This window comes from Cervus elaphus, chromosome 8, assembly GCF_910594005.1.
Source record: "Cervus elaphus chromosome 8, mCerEla1.1, whole genome shotgun sequence".
Taxonomy (NCBI): domain Eukaryota; kingdom Metazoa; phylum Chordata; class Mammalia; order Artiodactyla; family Cervidae; genus Cervus; species Cervus elaphus.
The window spans coordinates 43801716-43829099 of NC_057822.1; the positions used below are offsets into that span (position 1 = coordinate 43801716).

At 40.8% G+C, this 27384-nt stretch overlaps 1 protein-coding gene across 3 annotated transcripts in view; it reads left to right on the plus strand.

Moving 5' to 3' along the window:
• Nucleotides 1-12249: 12249 nt before the first annotated feature.
• The window catches only part of ALS2 (alsin Rho guanine nucleotide exchange factor ALS2), a 58625-nt gene continuing 43490 nt past the window's right edge, over nt 12250-27384 (plus strand). For 2 of the 3 annotated variants that reach the window (XM_043910387.1, XM_043910389.1), the window contains exons 1-3: nt 12250-12387; nt 23340-23415; nt 24662-24816. In XM_043910387.1, coding sequence (XP_043766322.1) covers nt 23396-23415; nt 24662-24816 — 175 coding nt within the window. In that variant the 5' untranslated portion in view covers nt 12250-12387; nt 23340-23395. Of the gene's footprint in view, nt 12388-21968; nt 21991-23339; nt 23416-24661; nt 24817-27384 lie in introns of those variants that run through there. The other variant, XM_043910388.1, reaches the window with a different exon arrangement.

Consider the following 27384-nt stretch of genomic DNA (forward strand, 5'->3'; position numbering starts at 1 on the left):
GCCCAAGCTCCAGGCTGCTCTATAGGGAGCGCGCCCCGAGTTGGGTGCGGTTCCAGTTTTCGAGTACTCCACAAAAGCGCGGACTCGGTTGGGCCTGCATTTTGTGTCTTCCCCGCCCGAGCAGCTCAGGCAGCCAGGAGCTTGATGGGCGCACTCTCCCCGGTTGCAGCGCGCCTTATCCCCTCCGCGGTCCCAGCCTCAGTTTCTGCGCGCCAGTCAGGTGCGTGCGCCTTGTGTCTGTTCTGGGGAGCTGGTCTCTAGCAGCGACCCTCCCAGCGGATGTTGACCATCCAGAATCTCAGGAAGTCTTTGGTTAGAAACTGGAGGCCTGTTTGCAGTTTGGTAGGGGTGCCGTCTCTGGGGCCGAGTTTGCCCCTTTCCCCCTCCGCTGCCTCCTGCCTCCTGCCTCCGGTGGGAATGGGCCGGTCCGCTGCCGGCTAGCTCTTCTCTGGGATTGCTCAGTCCTTCCTTTGCTCTGCGAATGGGCCCGCAGTGTGTTCGGGCCGGTTAATTTTCCCTCTGTCTCTTGCTTTCCCACAGTTTAAGTTGCTGTCTCATGTTAGCTCCCTCCGATTGCCCTCAGGGCACTCAGGCCCGGTCCTTACCCTGAGCAATGCCACCCTCTCCTCTCCGTTCTGCCTCCACTTGCTGGTGGCGGATGCGGGCGTCTGGGGTACTTTTCTGCTGGGAGTTGCTTTTAGGCGTGTAATCTGTGGGTTTTATTTATTTTTCCTCCCAGTTAGGTTGCCCTCCAAGATTCGAAAACTTCCCCCAGACCCGCCAGTGAGAGGGTTTCCTGGTGTTTGGAAACTTCCTCTATTATGACTTCCTTCCTGGGACGGGTCTCCGTCCCCAGCTCTTTTGTCTCTCTTTTTATCTTTTATATTTTGTCCTACCTCCTTTTGAAGGCGATGGGCTGATTTTCTGGGTGCCTGATGTCCTCTGCTAGTGGTCAGAAGTTGTTTTATGGAGTTTTCTCAGCATTCAAGTGTTCTTTCGATGAATTTGTAGCAGAGAAAGTGGTCTCCCTGTCCGATTCCTCCGCCATCTTAGCTCCTCCCCCAGAACTCCACAACTTCTAACCAACTTTTTATGCTTGACCCTTAAAACCCACTTTTCTTTAAGTACCAGCATTCATGAAAAATTACTCACTCAATACGGAGGGGTTTTCTTTCTCATTTTTTAAATTGTAAAGCATTGCAGAAGTATTGCTTATGGGTACATTTTTAATTGCAAATGCACATTATTTGAATGACATCATAGATCAGATAACACTTGTAGATTAGCCCAGGAACTAATCCATTATTTACCTCACCATGACTATGAGAAGGCCAAGTTCTAAGTTTCAATGAACTCACTTGCAAATAAATATTTGAGATGATGTTTTTTGTACGTTGGGCCCTAAATGCTTTCTTTAGATATTTGTAACAATTTACAAGTTTCAGTTTGTAATACACACCAACAAAGGATGCCTTTTAACTCAGACTACTGCTCTTTACTTTTAAGAAAAACAGTGACTTGTGGGGCCCAGCTTGAGATCAGAAGACTCAGATACCTCAGTAGAATGGATTTTGTCAAGAAACTGAAACAAGGGAAGAATAAAAGAGAAAAGTATAACATTATTAGGCACATATTACATAAAAATAACTCAGATGCAGAAAAAACATTTCATTTAAATATAAATACTTTTTAAATTACAATGCGCTGTGTATGCTAAGTCACTTCAGTTCTGTTTAACTCTTTTTGACTCTAAGGGCTATACCCTTCCAGGCGCCTCTGTCCATGGGATTCTCCAGGCAAGAATACTGGAGTGGATTTCCATTTCCTATTCCAGAAGATCTTCCCAGCTCAGGGACTGAAACTTCTTTACCACTAGTGCCACCTGGGAAGCTCCTTTTTATTACGTTTGTTCTAATGGTCACTTCTACGTCATAATACGGGACTTATCAATATATGTCTCAACAAGTCTCATACAGCTATGTGTTTCCACTTTAAAAATAACAACTTAGCATCTGCTTACCTACATCTGCTGGTTAGTCATTTAACTCACTGATTATTTTTGGTACAAGATGAGTAGAAGCATTTCTTTTTAAACCATTCCCCCAACTTATAGTATGTCATCAGCAGGACTTAGCTCCTTATTTCAGTCATTATCTTCTTACATGCATTTTGGCCATAGAGTAAAATGCTCCCAGATGTCAAAGAGAGTTGGGTGACCCTTTAAAGTCTCAGCCACTTAGAATCTCAGGATGCATTTCAAAAAACAAAGGTCTAAGTTGTTTTAGGGCTTCCCTGGTGGATCAGACAGCAAAGAATCCACCTGCAGTGTGAGAGATGTGGGTTCGATCCCGAGTGGGGAAGATCCCCTGGAGGAGGGCATGGCAACCCACTCCAGTGTTCTTGCCTGGAGAATCCCCATGGACAGAAGAGTCTGGTGGGCTACAGACCATGGGGTCACAGAGTCAAATACGACTGAGCAGCTAAACACAAGTCGTTTTAAACTACATTATGGAACTTGGGAGAGAACTTGTGTGTGCTAAGGTGCTTCAGTCGTGTCCGGCTCTTTGAGACCCTCTGGACTGCAGCCTACCAGGTTCCTCTGTCCACAGGATTTTCCAGGCAAGGATACTGGAGTAGGTTGCCAAGCCCTAATCTGGGGGATCTTCCTGACCCAGGGATCGAACTCACATCTCCTATGTTTCCTGCATTGTCAGGTGGGTTCTTTACCACTAGCACCACCTGGGAAGACCTGGAAGAGAAATGTAATATAATTCAGTAAGAATAAAACGTATAACACGCACACACACACACACACACCCACTATTTTAATGGTTAAGTAAAATAAGAAACACAGGCTACAACTTTTCTTTGAAAGTTCAGTAGATGTTCCTGTGGTATACTTTTAAAATTCCTCATAGACTCTTAGTACAAAAGTACAAAGTGAAGTCCCTCAGTAGTGTGCGATCCTATGGACTGTAGCCTACCAGGCTCCTCTGTCCATGGAATTTTCCAGGCAAGAGTGCTAGAGTGGGTTGCCATTTCCTTTTCCAGGGGAATCTTCCCAACGCAGGGACTGAACCTGGGTCTCCTGCATTGCAGGCAGACGCTTTACCGTCTGAGCCACCAGGGAAGCCATAGACCCTTAGTTACCTATGAAATCAAGTCTAAATTCTTCAGTTTGGCTTTAGACAACCTGACTCATATCCTGCTCCACCCATCACTATTTCCCAGTCATCCCCTACTGTAGCCACACCTATAGCTTCAATGTGCAACAGACCTTCTTTCATGTGTCTCCCATCTGACACATTCTTCCTTCCCCTGTGCATGCCCATCCTCCAAATCGTGGCTGAGGTTCTATCTTCTCTCTCTAAACCTTCCCTTGCTTCCTTGATTCTCCCCACCCAACTCCCATCTCTTTCAAGGACGAGTTCCTGAATCACTGATTGTCTGAACATTCTAATCACTATTTTTAATGTTTTCCTAACAAGTTTAAAAGTATATTCTTGAGGGTGTGAACTTTTGGATTCCTATTAAACAGTAGTTATATTAAGTAATAACATGTACAAATGTGTGTGACTGTACCACCACACCCACCCATGTTCTCATACATATAGGGGATGGGAGCCTAAGATCAGGGTTTATGTTATGTTCATACTGATCCCACCCTGAGACAAGTCCCTGCAGCTTGCCCTCCCATGAGTGTTCTTCTCAGTTTCTAATAGTGGCCTTCACTGACTCTGTTACTTCTTCTCTGTCATCCTCTATCATCCTCTTTTAGAACCCAACTTTATAATCTTAGTTCAGAACTCTGTATCCAACATATTGGTCCAGTAAGAGTTGAAGTAGGGGTCAAAACAAAGAACTTGGAGTTTGGAGATCTAGATTAGGAGACGTGGGTTTGAGTCCCTCTGCCACTTAGAGTAGTTGGGTTCACTTGGACAAGTCAGTGGGCTTCAGTTCCTTCATGTGTATCTTGTCTGACTCCTTGCAACCCCATGGACTGCAGCATGCCAGGCTTCCCTGTCCTTTACCATCTTCTGGAGTTTGCTCAAACTCACGTCCATTGAGTTGGTGATGCCATCGAACAATCTTATCCTCTGTCTCCCCCTTCTCCTTCTGTCCTCAATCTTTCCCAGCATCAGAGTCTTTTCCAATGAATTGGCTTCTTGCATCAGATGGCCAAAAGTATTGGAGCTTCAGCATCATTCCTTTCAATGAATACTCAGGGTTGATTTCCTTAAGAATTGACTGGTTTGATATCCTTGCAGTCCAAGGAACTTTCAAGAGTCTTCCCCAACACCACAGTTCAAAAGCATCAATTCTTTGGCGCTCAGCTTTCTTTACAGTCCAACTTTCACACCCATACATGACTATATAAACAGAAAAGCACTAAATAAAATCATTAACTTCAGATATCTGTTCTTTGTGGTTGGCAGTAGTCTTTCGATGCTTGACTCCATGTTTTTCCTAGCCAAAAAAAAAAAAAAAAAGTTAATATATGTATATACTGGCTCCTCCCTTACCTCTTCAGAGCAGTTCCTCAGAGCTATCTGAGAGGCTGACTTCCAGGCTGTTGTCCTCAGAAAGGTTCCTGAATAAACCTTACCTCACAACTTTTATGCTGTGCATTTTTCTTTCAGTAGACATTGACAGGAGTAGGTTCAGTGGAACAATAGACAGAGGTTCTATCAAGGGTGAGTTAAAGAAAGAATAGGAGATGTGGTAGCAGGGACATCTCCTTCAAGAAGTTTTGTTGTGAAGTGGAATAGAAAACTGGGTAGTAGCTGGAAGGGAATGTGATATTAATGTAAAGAATAGATACCCAAAACCCAAGCACTAAAAAAACAAATTGTTGATGTGATAGCAAACCTAGATTTCCTATTGGAAAGAAACTGATCCTATAAGGATGAAAAAGAAAACACATCCAAACACATCTTTCTAGATATCATCACAGATTTAGTACTGTAACACAAAACCTGAGTTGAATCTACTTATAAACATAAATTCTTTTAGCATGGCATGTGTTACACTAATTTGCAAGCCCATAGGTCTCTCTTGTTAGATTTCAAGTTCCCAGACAATATTTTTCTTATTTTTTAATTCTCTAGAGACTAGCTACAATGCCTTAAACTTAATAATTGTTCAGTAATATTGTTTCTTGAGATCTAGCAATTTAACAATTTGTTGAAGTGAAGTTCATTGAAAGTGATATAAGTGGTTGCCTCTTTGGCCAGCTAACCTGACTGACATGGGCTCTTGTTCCTGTTCTCTGATTGACCACTGGGAAGAATTGAGGCATGATTCTCCTACTTTCCTCTCTTTAAAAGTGACAAAATAAAATTCCTATTTGATGGCAAGATGAGAAAAACTAAAATATAAAATTTTTCTTTGCTCATTTGGCCCTCCTCCAACCCCTTTAGTATGTATTGTACTTCTGCATTAGCCAGACCTCCTTAGAAGATACCATTTCTTCTAAATCTCATTAATGGTCACAACTCCTAAGGAAATAATCTTCCTTCTAAGTATTGCAAGGGGCTGTGACAATCTATGACCCACTACTCACTTTGTACATGTAGCTCTGGATTGTGTAAACTGTCAACAACATTTGGTGTATATAATATAATCCTTTGTCTCAACTTGAATGGGTGGAACACTCTTCAGAACTTTCTCAAAGACTCTCTCCCAGGTTATAATACTCAGATTGGCTCAAATAAAATTTTCTATTTCTTTCTTAGATTGGCTATTGATTAATTTTTCCATCAACAAAAGTCATACAAGATAAGCCCCTTCTGGGTTCAAAGGGCAAAAGGATTGAAGGCAGTGGTTTACCTGCCCTGGAAGCAATCGATGGATGAGTGTGTGAATGTGTGTGTTCATGAGGTGGGTGATGTGCCCACTGGAAGGTAATGATATTTGGACTAATTTAAATACTATTACAATAAAATATATTTTAGAATGTACAAGTTGCAAAGTGCTTTCTATGTGTATTTTATCTTCAAAAAACCACAAAAACCTATGATAGACATAAATAAAGCTATGATGAACCTAGTGCTCAGCTGCTTTAGCCATGTCCCACTCTTTGTGACCCTACGGCCTGCAGCCTGCCAGACTCTTCTGTCCATGGGATTCTCTAGGCAAGAGTGCTGGAGTGGATTGCCATGCCCTCCTTCCCAACCCACAGATTGAATCCGGGGTCTCCTGTGTCTTCTGCTTCACAGGTGGATTCCTTACTGCTGAGACACCTGGAAAGCCCCATGACAAACTTAGACAGCGTATTAAAAACAGAGACATTACTTTGCTGACAAAGGTCCATACAATCAAAGCTATGGTTTTTCCACATGGTATGGTATGTGAAAGTTGGGTCATAAAGAAGGCTGAGTGCAGAAGAGCTGATGCTTTCAAATTGTGGTGTTGGAGAAGAGTCTTGAGAGTCTCTTGGACAGCAAGTTCAAACCAGTCAATCCTAAAGGAAATCAGTCCTGAATATTCACTGGAAGGACTGATGCTGAAGCTGAAACCCCAATACTTTGGCCACCTGATGCGAAGTACTGACGCACTAGAAAAGACCCTGATGCTGGGAAAGATTGAAGGTGGGAGGAGAAGGGGACGACAGAGGATGAGATGGTTGGATGTCATCACCAACTCAATGGACATGTGTTTGAGCAAGCTCCAGGAGATAGTGGGGGACAGAGGAGCCTGGTGTGCTGCAGTCCACGGGGTTGCAAGCAGTCAGAGATGACTGAGCAACTGAACAGCGACAATGACAACAATCCCTCCGTGCTAGATATTTTTGCCTTCTTTCTATTTCTCCTCTCAAAGAAACTCACAGGATTCTGGGCTAGATTCTCCCTATCTTGTTAATCTCTAGATAGAGTTTGGACCTAAGGCTGCTTATCTTTTCCATGGACAGCTTCCTAAATTTTATCTCCAGCCGTAATCTTTCTCCCAGCACAAGACCTGTATCTGTAATTGTCTACCTGGCATTTCCATTCAGATGCTTATAAGGCATATAATCTGTAAAAAAAAAAAAAAAAAAAAAAAAGAATATTTGTTACTTCCTCCCTATATTCCCAGACATACTCTTTTCTCCAGTCTTTCCCATCTCAGTAAACAATAGTGCATTTTTACCAATAACTCAGACCGTGGTGATGGTTTAGTCACTAAATTGTGTCTGACACCTGAGACACCATGGTCTGGAGCCTCCCAGGCTCCTCTGTCCATGGAATTCTCCAGGTAAGAATACTGGAGTGGGTTGCCATTTCCTTCTCCAGGGGATCTTCCCGACACAGGAATTGAACCTGGGTCTCCTGCCTTGCAGGCAGATTCTTTACCAACTGAGCTACGAGGGAAGCCCAAATCAGACCTTAACCCCTCTTTTTATCTCAAAGCTCACGTCTAATCCATGAGCAAATACTCATGACTCCACTTTCAAAATCCAACTTCTTTTCACCTTCTCTTCCACTGCCAATCTAGCCAAGATATCATAACTGTTTGCCTTGATCCTCCTGTGTCTGTGGGCTCTGCATCCATGGATTCAACCAACCATAAGTTGAAAATATTTGGGAAAAAAATCCAGAAAGTCCCAATAAGAAAACTTGAATTTGCCGTGCCAGGCAATTATTTACGTAACATTTACATTGTATGAGTTATTATAAGTAATCTAGAGATGATTTAAAGCATACGGGAGGATGTGCATAGGTTATATGTAAATAATACATCACTTTCTATAAGGGACTTGAGTATCTGCAGATTTTGGTACCCACAGGGGTCTTGCAACCAGTGCCTAGTGCATACTGGCTATGTGTTGCAATATCCTCTTACTGCTCTCTTCCTGCTTCTGCTCTTAAACTACTATACCATGATCACTATGATCACAGAGTGGAAGTCATTCCTTTAAAACAGACGCCAGATTACAGCACCCTCTGCTCAAAGCCACAGTGGTTGCTCATTCAGGTAAACCTGAAGTCCTTTCCATTGTTTCCCCAGCCCAGAGGATCCGCCTCTACTTTCAGATCATTATTTACCTGATCTTATCAATCTACCCTGAAAGGGAGTCCAGGGAGGAGATCCGGAATGAAGCACTCAGCGCTAGGAAAAAGGGGCAGAACAGGATTTCACACAGTTAGAAATTTTCAGGGAATTCTATGAGCCCAAATTCTTGCATAGTCTCATCTTTTGTTGTTTAGTCGCTCAGTTGTGTCCACCTCTTTTCAGACCCCAAGGACTCTAGCCTGCCAGACTCCTCTGTCCATGGGATTTTCCAGGTAAAATACTGGAGTGGGTTGCCATTTCTGCCTCCCAATGCAAGAGACACAGGAGATGCAGGTTCAAGTCCTGGGTCGGAAAGATCCCCTGAAGGGGGAAATGGCAACCCACTCCAGTTTTCTTGCTAGGATGATCGCATGAACAGAGGAGCCACAGTCCACGGGGTCGCAGAGAGTTGGACATGACTGACCACACACGCGTGCATGGACTGTCTAGTTGTGGCGTGAGGGCTTAGCAGTTGCAGCTCTCGGGTTCCAGAGCACAGGCTCGGTAGTTGTGGCCCACAGGTTTAGTTGCTCCAGGGCACATGAGATCTTCCTGGATCAGGGGTTGAACCTGCATCCCTTGCATTGCAAGGCAGATTCTTAACCATTTGGACCACTATCGAAGTCCCACTATCTTTGTTTTATGGATGAAGAAACAGAGGTCCAAAGAGCTGAGATTTGAACCCAGGCTGTTTGGCTCCAGCCTGTGCTTTTAGCTACTCCACTATTTTGCCTCTTCGTAGCCCCAGTCACCACTGTATTTATTTATTATCTCTCACTCTTCCCATATGTTTCAGTTATTGTGGTGTAATCAACCATCCCAGGCTTACCAGCTTGAAGCAATGTTACTATTTCTTGGAAACTTTGGTTCAGAAACTCATGCAGGGCTTAACCGGGCTGTTATGTACACTCCCCTTGACAGTGGCTGGTGTCACTCACTCAGTTGCATTAAAGTGCCTGACACTGGGGAGAAGAACTGGGAACAAAGGTAGGGAAAAAATTCAATTTTCTCTTTATGCCATATCGCACTGTTTAACTTGTAACTTTACAAATGTAGATTAGATATGCTTTTTAAAACTTATTTTTAGGAGGATAATTTTCACTCTTATCTTCCTTTCCCTCTTTTCTTAACTTCTGGGATACATTCCTTCTGGACTTTCCTCTTACTTCGTAGACCTTTCCTTAACCTTTTCAGACTCTTTCACTTGTCCCTTAAATACATGGACTAAATAAATATACAGCTCTTTAGAAGGCCTTCATTCAGAAGAATCAGATCTTCATTTCTGTCACATTAGTTGGGGAAGAAAACATAAGCCTAGCCCATATTCAGGGGAAGAGAAAACAGACTCCATCTCTTGATGTTAAGAGTGGCATTTGTATACACGGAGGGAGGAACTGATGGCTGCCACCGCTGGAAACTGTCTTCCACACCACAGAGTGCAAGTTCCAGGAGAGGAGGGACTCATCTGTTTGTTCATTGACTCTGTAGTGCCTAGAGCAGTGCCTGGCACATAATACATGTACAACAAATATTTACTTAGTCCATGTACTTAAGGGACAAGTTGAGAGTCTGAAAAGGTAAAGGAAAGGTCTAAGAGGTAGGAGAAAAGCCCAGAAGGAATGTGTCCCAGAGGTTAAGAAAAGAGGGAAAAGAAGATAAGAATGAAAATTATACTCCTTTTTTTTTTTTAGATTTAAAAGCTTTAAAAATAAGTTTAAAAAAGCATATTTAATCTACATTTGTAAAGTTACAAGTTCAAACAATACGAAATGGCATAGAGTGAAAAGTGAGTATTTTCCCTACCTTTGTTCCCAATTCTCCTCCCCGGTGTCAGTCATCTTAATGCATCCTTTAAAAGCCAAAATATGAATATACAAAGACATGGATATTTATCCTCTCTCTCTCTCTCTTCTAATGTATGCGATTAGTAGAATACAATTCACATGATTCAGCCTCTAGCATTTTCTCTCTTAACCTAACTTCCAGAACATTCCACATCAGTACATACAAAACATTTTCTTTCTTTCAAATGGTTGCATAAAATGGTTCCATTCTTTGACTGTATCTTTAGTTTTCAAAATTAGAAGGCAATTACTGATTTCATTAGACCTGAAAAAGTAGAGATTGCAGATTGGGATGAAGATTGAGGGGTCAGAAAGTAAAAACAGAGGACAAAGGAAAAAGAAATTAAAGATGAATATGCAGGAGCAGGCTTATATCCTTAAGAATAAAGGTAACAAGGGACAGGGAGATTGCAAATACACAAAAGGGAAGCGATAAGTAACTGAGCAAGCCTCTAAGGGGATTGGAAGGGATTAACCTTGAGAGGACAAAACACTTCTAAGGAGAAAGAGAGAGAAGGAAAGGAAGGCTGGGGCTGCAGGTAGTCTTTGTAAAGGTAGCAGTTGGGAGCTAAGGAAATTCATCCTTACTGGTCTCAGTTTCCTCAGAAATGTAGGAAGCAAACTTTTTTTATTTTTTAAAATTTGCACCAGCAAGGGTAGGTGGTAGAGCTCAGTAAGAACCTAGCAGAGTGTGATGATTGGGAATAGCAGGAGATAGGGACAGGAGAAATTCTGAGTAGCAATATATTAAGGACAGTTTGGGGCTCATCAAGGTTGCCCGGCCACATGGTAGTCCTGACTGAAGTTGGACACCCTTGGTTCGCAGTGGTACGAATCCTCAGGGTTATGTTTTTTCCAGCACTGCTGCAAGAGTGTACAAGCTTGATTGAATTGTTGCAGGCTAACGGTTTTGCGAAGAGTTGACTCATTGGAAGAGACCCTGATGCGGGGAGGGATTGGGGGCAGGAGGAGAAGGGGACGACAGAGGATGAGATGGCTGGATGGCATCACCGACTCGATGGACATGAGTTTGGGTGGACTCCGGGAGTTGGTGATGGACAGCCTGGCGTGCTGCGATTCAGAGTCGGACACGACTGAGCGACTGAACTGAACTGAACGGTTTTGCAGGTGATGGAGGATCAAGGAGGTCACTGAGCTGAAGATGCTGGTGAACGCAACAGACCATTTATGCACAGGACGGTGAGACCCTGATTGCACATCTCTAGCTGATGGTCTGAATACAGGTTTGCAGGTCCAGCGATGGCACACTGCCTAGCCGTAGAGTTTGCATCCACTCTCTGCCCAGAGTGGAGTCTCCGGAAAATCTTCACGAGGGGACTTAGGGGGTTCGAGTTGAGTCGTGGTGGGGTGGTGACTGCAAGAAGCAGACGGTCGTGAAAATGTGTGCTGGGCAAACAGACTGGCTTTACTAAGACTCTACACTGGAGAGCCCAGTGGGAATCATAGGAGAGACCAACTCATTCCCTCCGACCAGACTCCATCCTTTGGAGTCTAAATAAATAACAGCATAAACACAGTAAGAACACTAGCGTCCACCCGCGCCGCATGGCGATGACGTCATTCTCGCGGGAGCAAGCGGCTCCCGTTAGGGTAGGTACAGTCCATCAAAGCAGTGTGAATACATTTCACATTTTAGCCTCTTCGCCTTCAAGTGTAGCGCTTACCCTTCGGACTTGAGCAGTTTGAGGTAGCAACAAAATGAGCCCGGCTCTGGACCACCCTCCTAGTCGTCTGTCACCATGGAAGCGCTCGGGTAGTTAGGCTGCGGCGACGCCACGTTACGTCGCTGCCCAAGTGCATCTCAGGAGGGGTGGTTCTGCCTGGCCTTAAGGGAGAGACAAGTACCCCCGGGGACGTTGCTGGCGGTGCCCACCGCCCCTTGAGTAATTTTGATCCCTACCAGACGCCGTTGGCATCTGACCCCACCTCCTTCGAGGGTGATCTCCTCCCGCCTGCAGACTCGCAGGCGGCCCAGCCCCAGCCGAGAAGCCCCGCCCCCCGTGAATCAGCTGATCTCACGGCCCGCCGAGCTGCTGGGCTCGCGCCGGATGCAGACCGCGGTGCCGCGGGGGGAGCGTCAGGTGAGCGAGCGCGGGGCCCGGCTTGGCCCGTGGCTTGGGAAGGCTGACCGGCCGGGGCCTCCAGCGTGAGGGCGGCCGGGGTCCGAGAGAAAGGCGGAGGCGCAGGCCGAGGCCCAGGAGCGCTCTGCGGGGATCCGCCGAGACGGCGCCCCCGTCTTCCCAAGCCAGAGTCCGACCCGCTGCGCCTGCTTGTCGAGGAGCACCCAACGGCTCCAGGTTCTCCCAGTCGCCGCGGTTCCTCCCTCCTCAGACGGCGCGCCACTGCGGAGACCTCAGCCTCCTGAAATTCTTCGCGTCCCCCCTTCCCGCCTCCACCCACGCTGCCTTCCAGCCATTCATTCCGGAGGATTTATTGAATGCCCACTCTTGGCGCCGACCAGATAAACTCGGGTCCCTGGCCGCGAACCTTGGTGAGTGTCCCGGGAGGGGTTGCCCCTGGATGCAGCTCGCGGTGGACAGTGGACCAAGGGTTTCACTGACTTGAAAAGGCGGTCGTGGAAAAAGAAAATGACTGTGATATTAAGAATTAGGAGTTTAGGTTAGTTCTTTGGCGTGTCAAGTGATCCAGCAGAGGGTGGTAAGTTCTTTTGACAAGTGAAGGCAGGAATAGAACACAGGGGTTTTCGTGAGGAAATGGTCCTGACGCTGGTGTTGGTCCTCCGTGTATGTTTGGCTAAAGTGGTGGTGTATTGCTTAGGGCTTTGTTGATGAGGGAAGAGGGAAAACACACGGGCTGAAGTGGCTTATCCAAGTACAGTATTCTCTTTTGGATTTAGAATGGAAAAGGAAATAACTGTTGAATACACACGCTTACCATTTGTTCATGGCATCACCGATGCAATGGACATGAACTTGGGCAAATTTCGGGAGATGGTGAGGTTCAGGGAGGCATGGTGTGCTGCAGTCCATGGGGTCGCAAAGAGTTGGACACGACTGGGCGACTGAACAATGACAGCAACAAACGGTCATTCTTTGTTGCCTTCTGGATTTGTTGGTGGCTGTAAATGTTCTTTAAAAGGCTTTAAAAAAATAAAATTGTGTGATGTGTGTTTATTTTGAACAAGTACAGAAATCCAGCAAACCTGTTGGTCCAGTATCTTTTCAGTTTATCATAGATAGGGATGATTTGGAGTGGCCACTTGACCTCTGAGTTAGTGAATACTTTAAGAATTTAAAAGAGTGGAAAATTTGTTTTTGCAGTAGATTACAGTGTTTTAATCTTAATAATACAAGCATAATGATGAAGATCCTAGGCTTTAGACCTGGCGTACCTGGAGCCCCAACAACTTACATCTTTGAGTTTGGGCAAGTTACTCATCTGTCTGAATATCCTTATCTTTAAACTGGGGATAAAAATACTTTCTTCGTAACAGTACCTTTACATGTAATGGTTCATGTATTATATTTTTTTTTCTTCTTTACTGAACTTGGCATTGTATGTAAATATTCAATACATATTAGCCATTTTATGTCATTTTCTTTTCCACTACACTATGACCCACTTACTTACTGTTTTCTAAATGATGTGAAAGAGAACTGAATTTTTTCTTTTAGAAAAGAGCTATAGTTTTTAGTATCAAGGGTTAGTTTCCAGATAGTTTTATGATGCAGGGGTATATTTAGAGAAAATATGATTTCAAGTTGGTCTGTAGTAACTTCGGTGTTCCATTAGAGCCTTCTAACGGGGAAAATGCTGATGGAATCTATACCTAGTTTAATTACTTAGTTTGCAAACTGTGACTAGTATTGGCAGATGTAAGATTCATAAGGAGAAATGTTAAAAGCTGTTTCACATTATTAAAATTTGAAAAGATAATGATGCAGAAAATGAAGTACCAAGCAAGTAATTTGAGAGGGAGAATTTGAGTGGCATTATGTAAGCCCCTTATTTTTAAAATTGGTTCGTATAATGTGAACTGGAATCCCCTCTCTCCAGATTTCAGCCTTACAGAATTTAGGTCATCATTGACTTACTTTGGACATTTTGACTGTTAAAGAAGCAAAAGGTATGATATGAACCTCACTGAAAACTGATTTTTTTCATATAATTAGATGGAAAGAATACTATCCTCTACCTCTTCATGAAAAACATGGGTTTAGTGTAGTATTGCTAGGTCCATTCTAAAAGTATTTCCAAAGAATATGACTGACTTGTAAAAACCTTTTGTAATTCTTTATTAACATGAGACAAGGTAAGGAGTGGGTTGAAAAACTATGAAGGAAGTAACAAGTGGTGGTTTTTGAGTTGGTGTAAAAGAAGCCTTGCTTTAATAAAGTGTGAGGTTGAGCCCATTTCTCAGACACTCAGGGGAATGCTGTGAGGATTTTACTTTGTGAAATTAAACCTACCACATATTCTGGTTGTGTTAGGGATATACATAATTCTGATAGACTTAGTTTTATTTTTTAGCAGTTTTTTCTTTTAATGCTTCATTGATGACCAGGTAATTCAGTCATCAGTTATATGAAAGCAGTAGGTTTAACAGGATATCAGTCCTTAAGAACAGGCATGAGAACCACAAATTAAAGCAGCCAACTTGGACTTGATTCTTTTTAGCGCTGCATTTATTTTCCTATCCCCACCTGCCATTCCTCTATAGATGTAATGGTGCTACCTTCACATTTTGTCCTGATATTTGCCTGTATCATACAATTGATAGATGAGCAATTGGTTAGATAGGTGAATTAATTAATCCATGTGGATAGACCACAAATATTCAAATCAGCAAGGTAATGAGTACTTTGGGCGGGGGGCGCGGATCTTGCAGACTTACTCTTTTATTGTAGAGTTTTTTGTTTTGAAGAAAATACAGCTTTCTCAACTCTTATGGAATAAAGACTGGGTCAGTGTGATATGGGTGGGCTTTTCATTCTAGGGTTATTTTCTTCCACAACCTGAATTTTTGTTGAGCTGAATTCTTAACTAGGGCAATTTCCTAAGCAAACATCTAACAAAGATGATGATAGCAGTTCTTAAAAAATAACAATAAGTAGAACAATCCAGCTCTTAAAAAATAACAATAAGTAGAACAATCCAGCTGTACTTTTGTAGGGAAATGGATAAACTATGGTTTATTCATGCAATGAAATACTATCCCCTGGTAAAAATGAGTGAATTAGATCTTTTCTTATCAACATGGATACATCTCAAATACATAATATTGAGTAAAAAAAAACAAATTGCCAAAGGATAGATGCACACAGTATTATGCAACTGTGTAGAGTTTTAAAACAATATAACTTATACTGTTTATTGTTATTTGTGTATCTAGTGAGAGTACATAAACGTATAAGAATATACATGGAAATAAGACATATTAACTTTAGGAATAGTGGGTAATCCTGGAGAAGGAAGGTTTGGATAGAACTCCTTCAGATCTCTGTATAATTTTTTCTTCTGTTTTAAAGAGAGCTGAAGCAGATATGAAAATGTGTTAAAATATAAAATGGAATGATAGGTGCATGGATTTGTATTTTTAAAGACTTGTGTATGGTTAAGATAGTTTGTGAAACTAGAACCTTATAATTTTTACTTATAATTGAGCTGTCTTCTGATATGCTCTCTTTATTTTACTTTGTAACTTCTCTCTCTGCAGCAGGAAAAGAATGTGCCAGTGCAGAGCCACTGTGTAAATCTTTTTAAAGAAAGGAGCCAGACCAATTATTTATTCAGTTTTATTTTGCTGTTTGACTTGAGCTCCTGGGAGAAATGCTTTCCTTAGGATATATAGAGTGATCCTTCTTAAGAGGCTGCAGGGGAATTCAAGTTCTCAAAACCCTTGAGAAGTACATGATGGTGAATTCTCAGAGTGTAGGGGAGTGCATTGTATCCTAAAGTCCTGAAAGGAATTTGGACAGTGACTCAGATACAGAGTTACTGTAGATATCATATAGTCATTAGCATTTACTTTTTTTCAAGTTTGCATTGGTTAAATTTCATTACAGTGTAGTAATCCTAAGTTTTATACTGTGAATGCAAGTGTCCTGGTTATTGCTTAAACAAAATAATTCTCTTTCTACAGGTATTAATAAGTAAACATGATGATAATGTATTAAATGGTTGAGTTATGAATAGTCAATTTAGTGGCTGATCCCTAATATAACTCATAAGTTTAAAAAGAATATTTTCAGGCCTAATCAAGATACCTGTTATTGGCACTTTCAAAATACTCTAAGTGAGATATGTCTCCAGAACAGTATATTTTGGTATGTGTACTCCCTGTTTTGTGGCCCCTTTTTGACCTTAAGCACTGGATATTATTGATCGGTAAAATAAGAAATAAGTCAACATACTTTGAACTGTGTTTCTGTAATGCCTTTTTTTAAAAAGTGGCCATTTTAATGAAAGAATAGTAGCAAACTATTAAAGGAATAAATAATAATTATATATAAGTATATAATATAAATAATTTCTATATATAAATAATTTATATCATAAGTTATACACTGTCAAGTAATAATAGGCATAAATGGTTGCAGTACCTGGGAATTTGAGATTCAGTTGCTGAATTATAATATTTATCAGAATGTTTTGTGGGAATTTTAGTATTTCTAGCAAATGCATTTCAAAGAGGTATGCTGCTGCTGCTGCTGCTGCTAAGTCACTTCAGTCGTGTCCGACTCTGCGCGACCTCATAGACGGCAGCCCACCAGGCTCCTCCGTCCCTGGGATTCTCCAGGCAAGAACACTGGAGTGGGTTGCCATTTCCTTCTCCAATGCATGAAAGTGAAAAGTGAAAGTGAAGTCGCTTAGTCGTGTCTGACTCTTCATGACCCCATGGACTGCAGCCTACCAGGCTCCTCCGTCCATGGGATTTTCCAGACAAGAGTATTGGTGTAGGGTGCCATTGCCTTCTCTGAAAGAGGTATGCAGTGGGTGCAAAAAAGAGCGAAGTGGGTATTGCAGGATATTTATTTTACCATGTTTCCCCCCCTCCCATGAGCAATATCCATTTTAGATGATTCTCCACAGTCAGAAGAATACAGTTTTAGTAGGTTTCAGGGTAAGATTTGTTGTTGTTTTGTCACTAAGTCATGTAGGACTTTTTTACAACCCCATGGACTGCAGCCTGCCAGACTTCTCTGTCCATGGTTTTTCCCAGGCAAGGATACTGGAGTGGGTTGCCATTTCCATCTCTAGGGGATCTTACTGACCCAGGGATCAAACCTGTGTCTCCTGCATTGGGCAGGCAGACTTTTTACCACCAAGCCTCCAGGGAAGCCCCCAGGGTGAGATTAGCAGGCCATAAAAAAAATAAAAATAAGTAAAAACAGAGAGACTATGAAGCCTTAATGTTCCTGTTTACACCAGAAAGTCTCCATGTGCTAAGGAGAAAGGGACTGTTCTCTCCTGGGTTATATGACATCTGTGAAGTGGCATGAAAGAAAAGCATCTTCTTTGTTAGGAAGATCATTAGCAAATTATGGATGAAGGTTTTTATTATGAGAAGATACTTCCCTTCCGTGTCTAAAACTGACTTTTAATTATATATAAGCATAGAAACTTTCTAATCATTTGAAAGTCTGTGGACACGAACTTAAGATCAAGGGTTGTCTTCCACTGGGTACTCTTACGTGTAGCCAGCTTGCACCTAACGGTTACTATGGATACAAGAGCTTACCAATAAATAAGTCATGGTTTCTGACCTCTCGGAGTTTATAATATATTTTGAATCAATGACTTGGTAAGTGCATTATCCCATTAGTAACAGCATTATAAGTAGTAAGTACTTTCTAGGCCATCCTACTGACTTTATTTATATGCATTAATTTACTGAATTCCTGAACTCTGGGTCAGGATTTAAGGGGTGGTCAACTCCCATGTGATGATAGTGATAAAGAACCTGCCTGCCAGTGCAGATTTAAGAGACATGGGTTCGATCCCTGGGTTGGGAAGATCCCCTGGAGGAGGGCATGGCAACCCACTTCAGTATTCTTGCCTAGAGAATCCTCATGGACAGAGGAACCTGGCAGGCCAGTCCTTGGGGTCGAAAAGATTCTGAAATGACTGAATGCCTAAGCACAGCACAGCACAGTTTGTCTACAGGTATTTATTGAGTACTTGTTGTATATCAGGACTGTTTTAAGCAGCTGGGATATAATAGAACATACGGTGTTTTGGGTTCCCATGGAAGTTTATATTGGTTCCTTACCTGAAGTATAGTAGGTAAGAAAAATACATATGGTTTTAGTTGTTGAAATTTAAGCATTTTAAAGTTAGTGTACTAACTTTGACTAAATGATTAAGGCAAATGGACTTTGTCCAGAGAATAAAGTTTACTAGATGTGAATACATAGAATTTAATTTTCTCTTTGCATTGGGGATAATAGTTCATTGACATATTTCTGTTCCATATTTAAAATGTTTATTTATATTCTACTTTGTTCCTAAAAGGCAGTTTACAGAACTTTGTAAATGTGGCAAAATAAAGTTGAGAGATGGAATGAATGGAGCCAGGTGTGAGACTGGAAGCACAGCACACATACGGTGAAGTCCTAGTCACAGGTGCTATCCCGTGGGGCTCTTAGCCTCCCACCACGGAATCTGTGATCCTCCTGTGCTTATACTGCCGTTTTGTTCCTTCTTGAAATGTAGACCCTTCCTCTCATGAAAGGTCAGTCCCACGGCCTGTGTGTTCTGAATGCTCTCCTGTCCCGCTTTGTCCAGAGTTTTGGTTTTGCCCTCTGTCCTTGTCCCCCTTCTATCTAGGATCAGTGTCATCATCCTGCAGACCTGTTCAGCTCTCTCTCATCTGACCCTGCTCCCCCAAAATACGCTCTTGATCTTCATGTTTCTCGCCAGCGACTGCTCCTTTCTGTTTGCCATTTCAACATTTTTTTAAAAGAATCATTTGCACCAACTTTATTTTCATGTCCTCACCTCCCACTTACAGTCAGGCTGCTCCAATCTGGTTTTCAGTCCCCAGCTGAGACCCCAGCTGTGCTGAGCAGTCCTTCCTGCTGGAAGCATTTTCTGCTTTGTTTCATGTGCCCACCTCAGACTCATGTTTCTTCTGCCTCTCAGGCCACTTCCCGTCTCAGCCTTTGCTTGTTGCTCAGTCTGTCCAGGCATCTTACAGCTTGATTTTGTGCCTTCCCTTTCTTTTGTGTGTATTCCTCTGTCACCATCCATTGTCTTGATCTCAGATATTGTCCATATGCTTTCCAAGTTTATATCAATAGTTAAGACCTTTCTTCTGAACACCATACTCATATATTCAGCTGCTCACTTGATATGTACTCTTGGATTTCTCACAGGCACCTTGAACTTACGGAAAAAAAAAAAAAATCTTGTCTAACCAGAATCTTACCTTCTACTTCAGAATCCTGTCCCTTCACTTTTCCTCATTTCAGTAAATGGTACCACTACACAGTTGCTCAAGGCAGAAGTCAGAGGTCATTTTTGATCCCTCCTTCTTCTTTATCTCCCACTTGTATCTGTTGCATCACTAAGTCCTGGTTGTTCTAGGACACAGCCCGTCTCACTGTTTACCTCTTTCCACCAAACGGGTAGTCTTGTGTGAAATTAAAGAGCCCAGGCTTCCTCCTCCACTCAGATGAGGCAAGAGAGTATTTTCAGGGAGGGTATTCCTTACAAAACTCATTTGGGCACTGTACGTGACTATGTTCACCGTAAAACTGACTTAAAACTTTTGGAACGAGTGATATAAATCATTGCCATTAAAAAGTTGAGGATGCCTACCAAAATGATAGTTTTAGAATACAAGTTCCCAGTCCCTTACTTGTAACCCTTACTTGTAAACCCTTACTTGCAAAATATGTTTTGAAATTCAGAGTTTTTCTGATCTTTGGACTAAGATGTGTAAACCATATATAACACTTCCTATGGGGCTTTTGATACCACCCTACAATCATATTAATACTTCAATGACAAAACTTATAAAGGTGGACACTAAAGGGTAAAAACTAAATAGCCTCATGTTAGTTTTGGTCAAGTTTTGCTTTTGGGTGAGTTCAGGTCAGATTAAATTTTACCACCAGAAGACATAAATGAAAAAAGCTTTTAGTTTTCGGAGTTTTTTGGACTTTGGATTTCTGGTTATGGTATCATGGACCTGTAGATAGTTTGCAGCTCTTCTTTCTAGTGATAATTAGAACATCTAGACCAGAATTTTTTTTTTAGGCACTGCCAGATAATGGTACTAAAACTATATCCTCTGCATGTACAAGTTAGCTTATCTCTCTGTTAAATGTAACAGGAGGTTGTGTGTCCACTGGGATCTAACAGTGAAATCAATTCATTAAGAACCAAAATTTGCTTTTTGTTTTAAAAGGTCATCTGAGAGTTTAATTACTTTACATTTCACTGTGAAGGAGATCATTTGAAATGTTCAGGGGTATATTTAAACTGAATGTAGCTTTCTTCTGTGGCTCATAGTACTTAGTAGTTGGAGGGGATGCCAGAGTCTATTTTGCTTCTTTTAGAGATGCCATTGGTGTCTGAAGGCCAGGTGAAGTAAAAGAGGGGACCCCACATTATCTGAGTCTGTTAAGATCACAGAGCTTCTGGGTCAGAGCTAGTTAATATAATAAAGGCTGGAGAGAAAGTTACTGTAACAGAAGAAAAGCAGAGTGCAGGGATCCTGACTCACCTGGGGAGAAATATCCTCAGAAGAAGCCTCATAATTAGGCAGTTTTATAACAATTAAAAATGTTAAACAGTGGAAGAACATAAGCAAGTCTAAATGCTATTTGAATGGTTGAGGCAAGTCTTATAGGTTTCCCAGAGAGGGGTATCATAAAAATATTTGGAAAGCAAAATTTTTAAATTTATTTTTCTTGTTTAGATACATAGTTGAGGAAGAGAGCTAGGTTAACTGGATTTGGTAAATGCTACATATTTTAAGTATGTAAGGTAAAACTTTATAAGCTTCCCACATTTTAGCTGTAATATTCCTTTTTAGTTATGTTTCCTTAGCAGTCATTTCCTTTTTTCTCATTGCCATATTTGAATTTCAGGTGGGCATATCTTCTTAGAAGTATATTAAACACCATTAACAAAATTAGATCTATAAATATTGATAAAGAAAGATGTCTGTGAAATAGTATACTAGCGTTTGGTTGCTGCTTATAGCATTCCTACAAATTTAGTGCCCAAAATTACACTAACTTATTATCTTACAGCTCTTCAGGTTAAAAGTCAGATTCAAGTCTCTCTGGGTTTCAGTATATCATCGAGGCAGCATTTTTTTTCTGGAGGCTCTAGGAAAGAATCCATTCCCTTGCCCATTTCAGCTCCTAGAGGCCACCTATGTTCCTTGGCTTATGGCTGTTCCCTTCCATCTTCAAAGCCAGCAGTCTAGCAGCTCTCTTACCCTGTTTGCATCATCATATCTCTTTCTCGAACTCTCCTTTACCTCCCTTTCCCATTTTTAAGGACTCTGTGATTATACTGAGTCCTCCTGGATAGCTATTAATAGAATCATCTCCCCAACTTAAAAACCAGCTGGTTAGCAGCTTTACTTCTCCTTTGCCTTGTAACCTAACATACTCCCAGGTTCTGGGCATTAGGACACATGGACATCCTGGGGATCATTATCCTCCCTACCGTAGATAGAAAGTAACAAAGGGATCTTGCAAAACAGTTTGTAGAGTTTTAATTTCATTTGGATTTGAGAAAATGATTATTGGTGAGAAATCATATCGCATAAGGAGTCATCTACTTTAAGAAAGCCCTGTATTCAAAAAAAGGACATCAAAAGGGAAGAAATGTTGGCTGCTTTAGTCACTTTACCAAAAGATTCTCCACGGTTTTGATTGCCAGGCAGTGGGACACAGTTCAGCCCAGAGGCAGCGAGTCAGTTGCATGAAGTGTGTTTGTGCACTGCCGCGCCCTCCCGGAGTTCTCTGGTTTCTTCCAGGGCACTGTTTCACCTGTATCAAGGGACCAGCTACTCTGTGATCTCTGATAGACAAGCAAAGGTTAGACCTGTCCTCGGAACTTTTCTGTATGCTGTGAGCTTTTCTGTATGCTGTGAACCTTTTACTAAAAGGTAATTACTGTCACACACAAAGCATAGTACCACTTAGTAATCATATTTATTAAATGTTGTTCAGTCACTAAGTCGTGTCCGATTCTTTGTGACCCTATAGACTGCAGCATGCCAGGCTTCTTTGTCCTTCACTATCTCTCAGAGTTTGCTCAAACTCATGTCCATTGAGTTGGTGATGCCATCCATCCATCTCGTCCTCTGTTGTCCCCTTCTCCTCCCGCCTTCAATCTTTCCCAGCATTAGGGTCTCTTCCAGTGAATCGGCTAAATCTATTCAAATATATCTTTCATTTACATGGTACCCTTCATCCAACTTGGAATGATTCAGAACCTTTCTAAAATAAGCACTAGGTAGAGAGTAATTTCCTCCAGATATACAGATGGGAAACAGTAAGAATTCACAGGCAACCTGGAGTAAACAGATGGATCTTACATCTCTCCTGCCGGTGTGGGCTGTTTGCAGAGCGTTGTGATCATGCCATATCCTTTTGCAAGACAATAATAAATTTGGCCGCAGTATTTTTATCACTCACACATCTAAAACCCCATTGCCCTTATTTTCATAAGCTTTGGTGCCCTTAAAAATGTGAATTTCTAAGTTGAAATACATTGAGCATTTCTGTCTGCCTGTTCCTATTGCTAGCTCTAATTTTATTAAACTTTGACTTGCTGAAATGATGGATCATGATATTTGTACTGTTATTTTCATGTAACTCTTTTCTATTAAATGGCAGATGATATTTTCAAATTCAGATTTCTTTCTTCCAGGCCTTTGGATTATGGTTTTGAATTAAGGTTGATTTGGGGGAAATACTGCTGGTTCCAATAAATGGAGAACTTTGTTCTAATGATGTAATTTTGTGTGTGGGCATCGCTGGAAAATGTAAATTAAAACTGCTTGAATCTGATACATTACTGGAGAGATTGTAGCAGTTCTTGTTTATTTAACTTGTATTTCAGTGTACATATGTCCCAGAAGCATTTAAAAAGTAGCCTTAGTGTGTATGTAGTGAATACGTAACATGCTGAGTTTTCAGATTCCACTTCTTTATAATAAAACAAACGAAGAAAGTCTGTTGCCTGGCAGAGTACAGCAAGGTCATAGGTATTACATTTGACGTTCAGCGGGCATTTTTAATAAACTGGTGGGCAGGCTCAGTCTAGAGATTTGACTTTGGCAGGCGGGATATGAAATAGCTTAAATAGTTTTGCTGCATATTTATTGCCCAGTGAATGTGCGCTTGTTGGAGGGCTGCCTTTTTTGTTTTTTCTTTTTTTGAAAAATCTGACTGATAAAATAGCAAAGGGTTTTTTACTGCTCTTTGTGCTTACCTGCATTTTGCTGTTTAGGCCTTTACCTTTTGCAAGGAGAGAATGATTTGGTGATGGAGTGCTCCCACTGACCGATGGACTCAAAGAAGAAAAGGTAAAACCATTTTTTCCTTCTCCTCTGTCTTTCTAGGAAAACACAACAAACAGTTCCACTTATGTGTAGCTTCTCTTCAGTTTAATTTTCTTCTCGATGGTTACTAAGTAGGAATAGCGACATTTGTGTTGATTGGCAAAGAGAGAAAGATAATTACAATAAAGCTTGTTAGTGGTTCACTTTGTTGCTAGTAGTCCCTTTCTTATGCTCACTAAAGGTACAAAATGTCTTCATTTCATCATTGTAAAGCTTTTGAAGCCATTTTTTCCTCACATAATTTCAGTTTTTCAAAAGTAGCCTTATTAATTATAATTCTATCCTTAGAAAACTCGTCATGGATGATATTTTGAAAAAGGGGTTAGGTTTGTGGCTTCCCTTTCATAAAACCATGGATGTACCCAATTACAACTTATAGGAATATTATTTAGCACAAATAGAGAAAATCCCAGGTATTACAAAATAAAGAAGTCAAAGAAAGTTTCTGAATATCATTAAAATTTTGGCATCAGTGTTCTAGAAAAAAGATTATGAAAAAAGAAATGTCCCATCAGTGGTGACACAAAGGAAGACTTTATATAAAAGAAACCCGGAGTATGTTAATATGACCTTTTCTTGGAAAGGAAGGCAGTTAGGATATGATCATTATTACACAGCTGTGTGTTTTATGATTTTTGAGCCAGTGTCATCAAATGGATAGAATTCTTTGGCTAAAATGTGAGTAAAGCATGAAGGATTTTACCTGTTATAAATTTAACTCTCAAAAATTTAAATAGGAATTACAGAGCTTAAATTCAGCATAAAGTGAAATAAAGATCCCTACTGCTCCTGTCTTTCTCATCAGATACCTATTTGTTGTTTTTTTTTTTCTACCAAATTAAAAAAATTTTAAAATAAGACTCCAACCTTGGATATGTTGTAACTTTAATAGCTAAGGAGTTAATGTATTGAGAAGTTAGAATTTTGAAATTTTATGTTACTCAATCAAAAAACTTCAAAAAATAGCCCAGGTTTTGTTGGCTTCTTAGATAGAAACAAGTAATTTGTGGATTTGTCCTCAGGGTCTCATATAAATAGTTGTTTTGCCTCTGCTTCTGTGTCATAACCAAGTCATAAAATAGGTGCTAACCTGTTTGACCCAGTCACCCATGTACTGGTAAAAAATATAAATCTTCATGACAATATTAAGGACAAAAGGTATAGTTCTGAACTACAGAAACAATTAAGCTATTTTTCTTGATGTTTGTAGTTCCACAGAGGCTGAAGGATCCAAAGAAAGAGGCCTGGTGCACGTGTGGCAGGCAGGGTCCTGTTCCGTGGCACCAGAGAGATTGCCAGGCTGGGGAGGAAAGACGGTCCTCCACGCCGCCCTTGGAGTGCGACACGGGGCGCTTCTGACCGAAGGTACTGGGAACGGCGGCTCAGCCAGCACCCACGGAGGCCCTGAGCCGTGTCTGAGCGCGAGGACGGCTGAGCCCCGTGTGCCGCGGCTCTGAGTGGGCTTTGCTGGAGCTTGTGTTCTCTTTGTGTTCAAAATATGTTCTTACTCCCTTTATCAGAAATCAGATTAGTTCTTAAATTTAAGATGTTCCCTAGCTAGAATAAAAGGGAGAATTACACCTGAAATTTTTTTGTAGTGATAAGTACATGAAAAATTAGATTTTTTGAAAGATTATGTATTCAGAGATCCTGTTGCTATACCTTTGTTCATTAAATGTATCAGAATAATAATGCTAATAATAGCAAATGTCTGTTAAGCAATATGTGCCAGGCACTGTGCTATGCACTTTATATGTATTATCTCATCGAGTCCAGACAACCACCCTCTGAGGTAGCTGCTGTTATTATCCCCACTTCACAGATGAGGAACCTGAAGGTCAGGGAGGTTAAATCACTTTCCCAAGCACACACAGCTATTTAAAGGGTCAGAGTCAGGATGGGAACCCAGAGAGTCTGATTTCAAAGCCTGCTTTTAAAATCACTTGGCTATACTGTCTTAGTACAGGTTTTCTCAGGCATAAATGGCAGCTCATAAGAATATAATGCAGTCTATAAATCTGTAACAGAAACCTAGGCTATAATTTATATAGAGAGCTACCTTTAATTTTGATGGCATTTTCCCAGCGCAGTCATGGTAAATTTGATTTGGGTCAGGACAGCGATCAACCCCACTAATTTATAAATTTCTGCTCTATAAGCATTTGTTAAGTATTTAATAATGCTTTGGTATTTTCCTTGTAGGAACTAAGGGAAGACAAATTTTAGGAAACAAAGCTTAAAGCTGACCTTGGTGGTTTTATAGGGTAAACATAGATTTCTTTCTAATTTTTTTGTTATGATTTCACTTTTATTATAATAATACACAATACTATCATTATTATTGTATTAGGCCAAAATTTGGAAAAAGCCTTATTTTTTAAATGTGAACTATATTCAGTACCTACACTATGGGCTTCAAAATCTATAGTTCTCAAGCATATATAAATGGAATTCTGTTACTGTTGTTGTTTTAGCCCTTCAGTAAGCTATTTAGGAATCCTTCATGAGCATGATATCTTTAAACATCTAGAATCAAACCTAAAAGGCTGGGAAAACTGAGGGAAAACTTAAAAAAATATGTAAATAACCTATGTTCATGTGTAAGCAGTATTCTGGTTTAAGTGTCAAAGTAACAGAAAGTCTCCTCTCAACACAAGCGTGTAGCTTGAAATGGCACAGACATCTCCAGTACTTTCTTTTCTAAGTGAGGAAATGGTGTTGATTGAATACTAGAGATTTCAAGCTTCTTTGTCTCTATTTAAGTTAGCCATTAGCTCCTAATTCAGTGAGGACACCTCACTGACTCACTGTTTTTGTGGGATACTATTTTTAAATGATGTCTAAATATTCATTTCTTTGCAGTTTTCTCTAGTGAGCCTATTATTCCAGTGGAATAATACCAATTGAAAGTTTTGGTGAATGGTGTGATATTGGTAAACAAGTCTGATAGGTGTATCACTTGGAAAGAAAAGTTTGAAAGCTCTTAACCAGTGAGCTTATTTTCTCAGTACTCTATCCAAATTAGAAATTCCCTAACAAAAGCTGCTGTTGTGTTTTTCTTTACATAGATCTTGTAGTGAGTTAATTTGAGTATATAACTGTATCTGCCATGTATCATAGGCCTGAGATAAAATAAGCATTTTTTCCATCAGTGACTGAATCGCTGCTTGTGGAGGAAGAATAGTACTCATTTCTTTATTAATTAAAAAAAAAATGGATAGGTCCCTGGTTATATAGGAAAGAAAGGATAGTGGCCTTTGTTTAATATTTTTTAAAATCCATGGCCAAATCTTTGTCCCATTTAAATTTTTTAGCTAATATGGATCATTTATACATGCCCCCAAATTCCTGCAGTACCTGCGGTAAAACTATGACTTGATAGCACTTGTGAGCATAAATAGGTTGTCGTCATTCATGTCTCCAACTCCCTGGTGCCTTCCTTTTTATTTCTAAAGGGCTGGCCAGTTACCCTTCAGTCTAAAGCTACCTAGTCAATGACTTCGTTTGTGTTTTACTTTGTTTTGTTGTGATGTGTTTTTTAAATGCAACTCAGAAAGGCTGTCTAGTACACAATATATATTATATATAATATTTAAAAATTATACATAGTATAGTACAAAACATGAAGACAGTCATGTATTATTAATATTGCTGCTTTCAGTCCAACCTGGAGGTGTTATATAAAGCTGATTTCATAATTTTGGCCAAAGTGAATCTCTAGTATTTTTTATGCCATTGTATATTCATCTACTGCTCTGTTAAACATTAGTAGTGAATATTGTAGATATTAGTGAATGTGTCTGTTTTGTCTTCTGCTTATTTTATCTGATCATATCGTGATCAATGTTCTGTGTTTGTATAGCTGTGCTCTGGAAAATTAAGAAAAGGAAAAAGAAATTCTATTTTGTTAAACCTAGAGGGTACTAAAGGTTA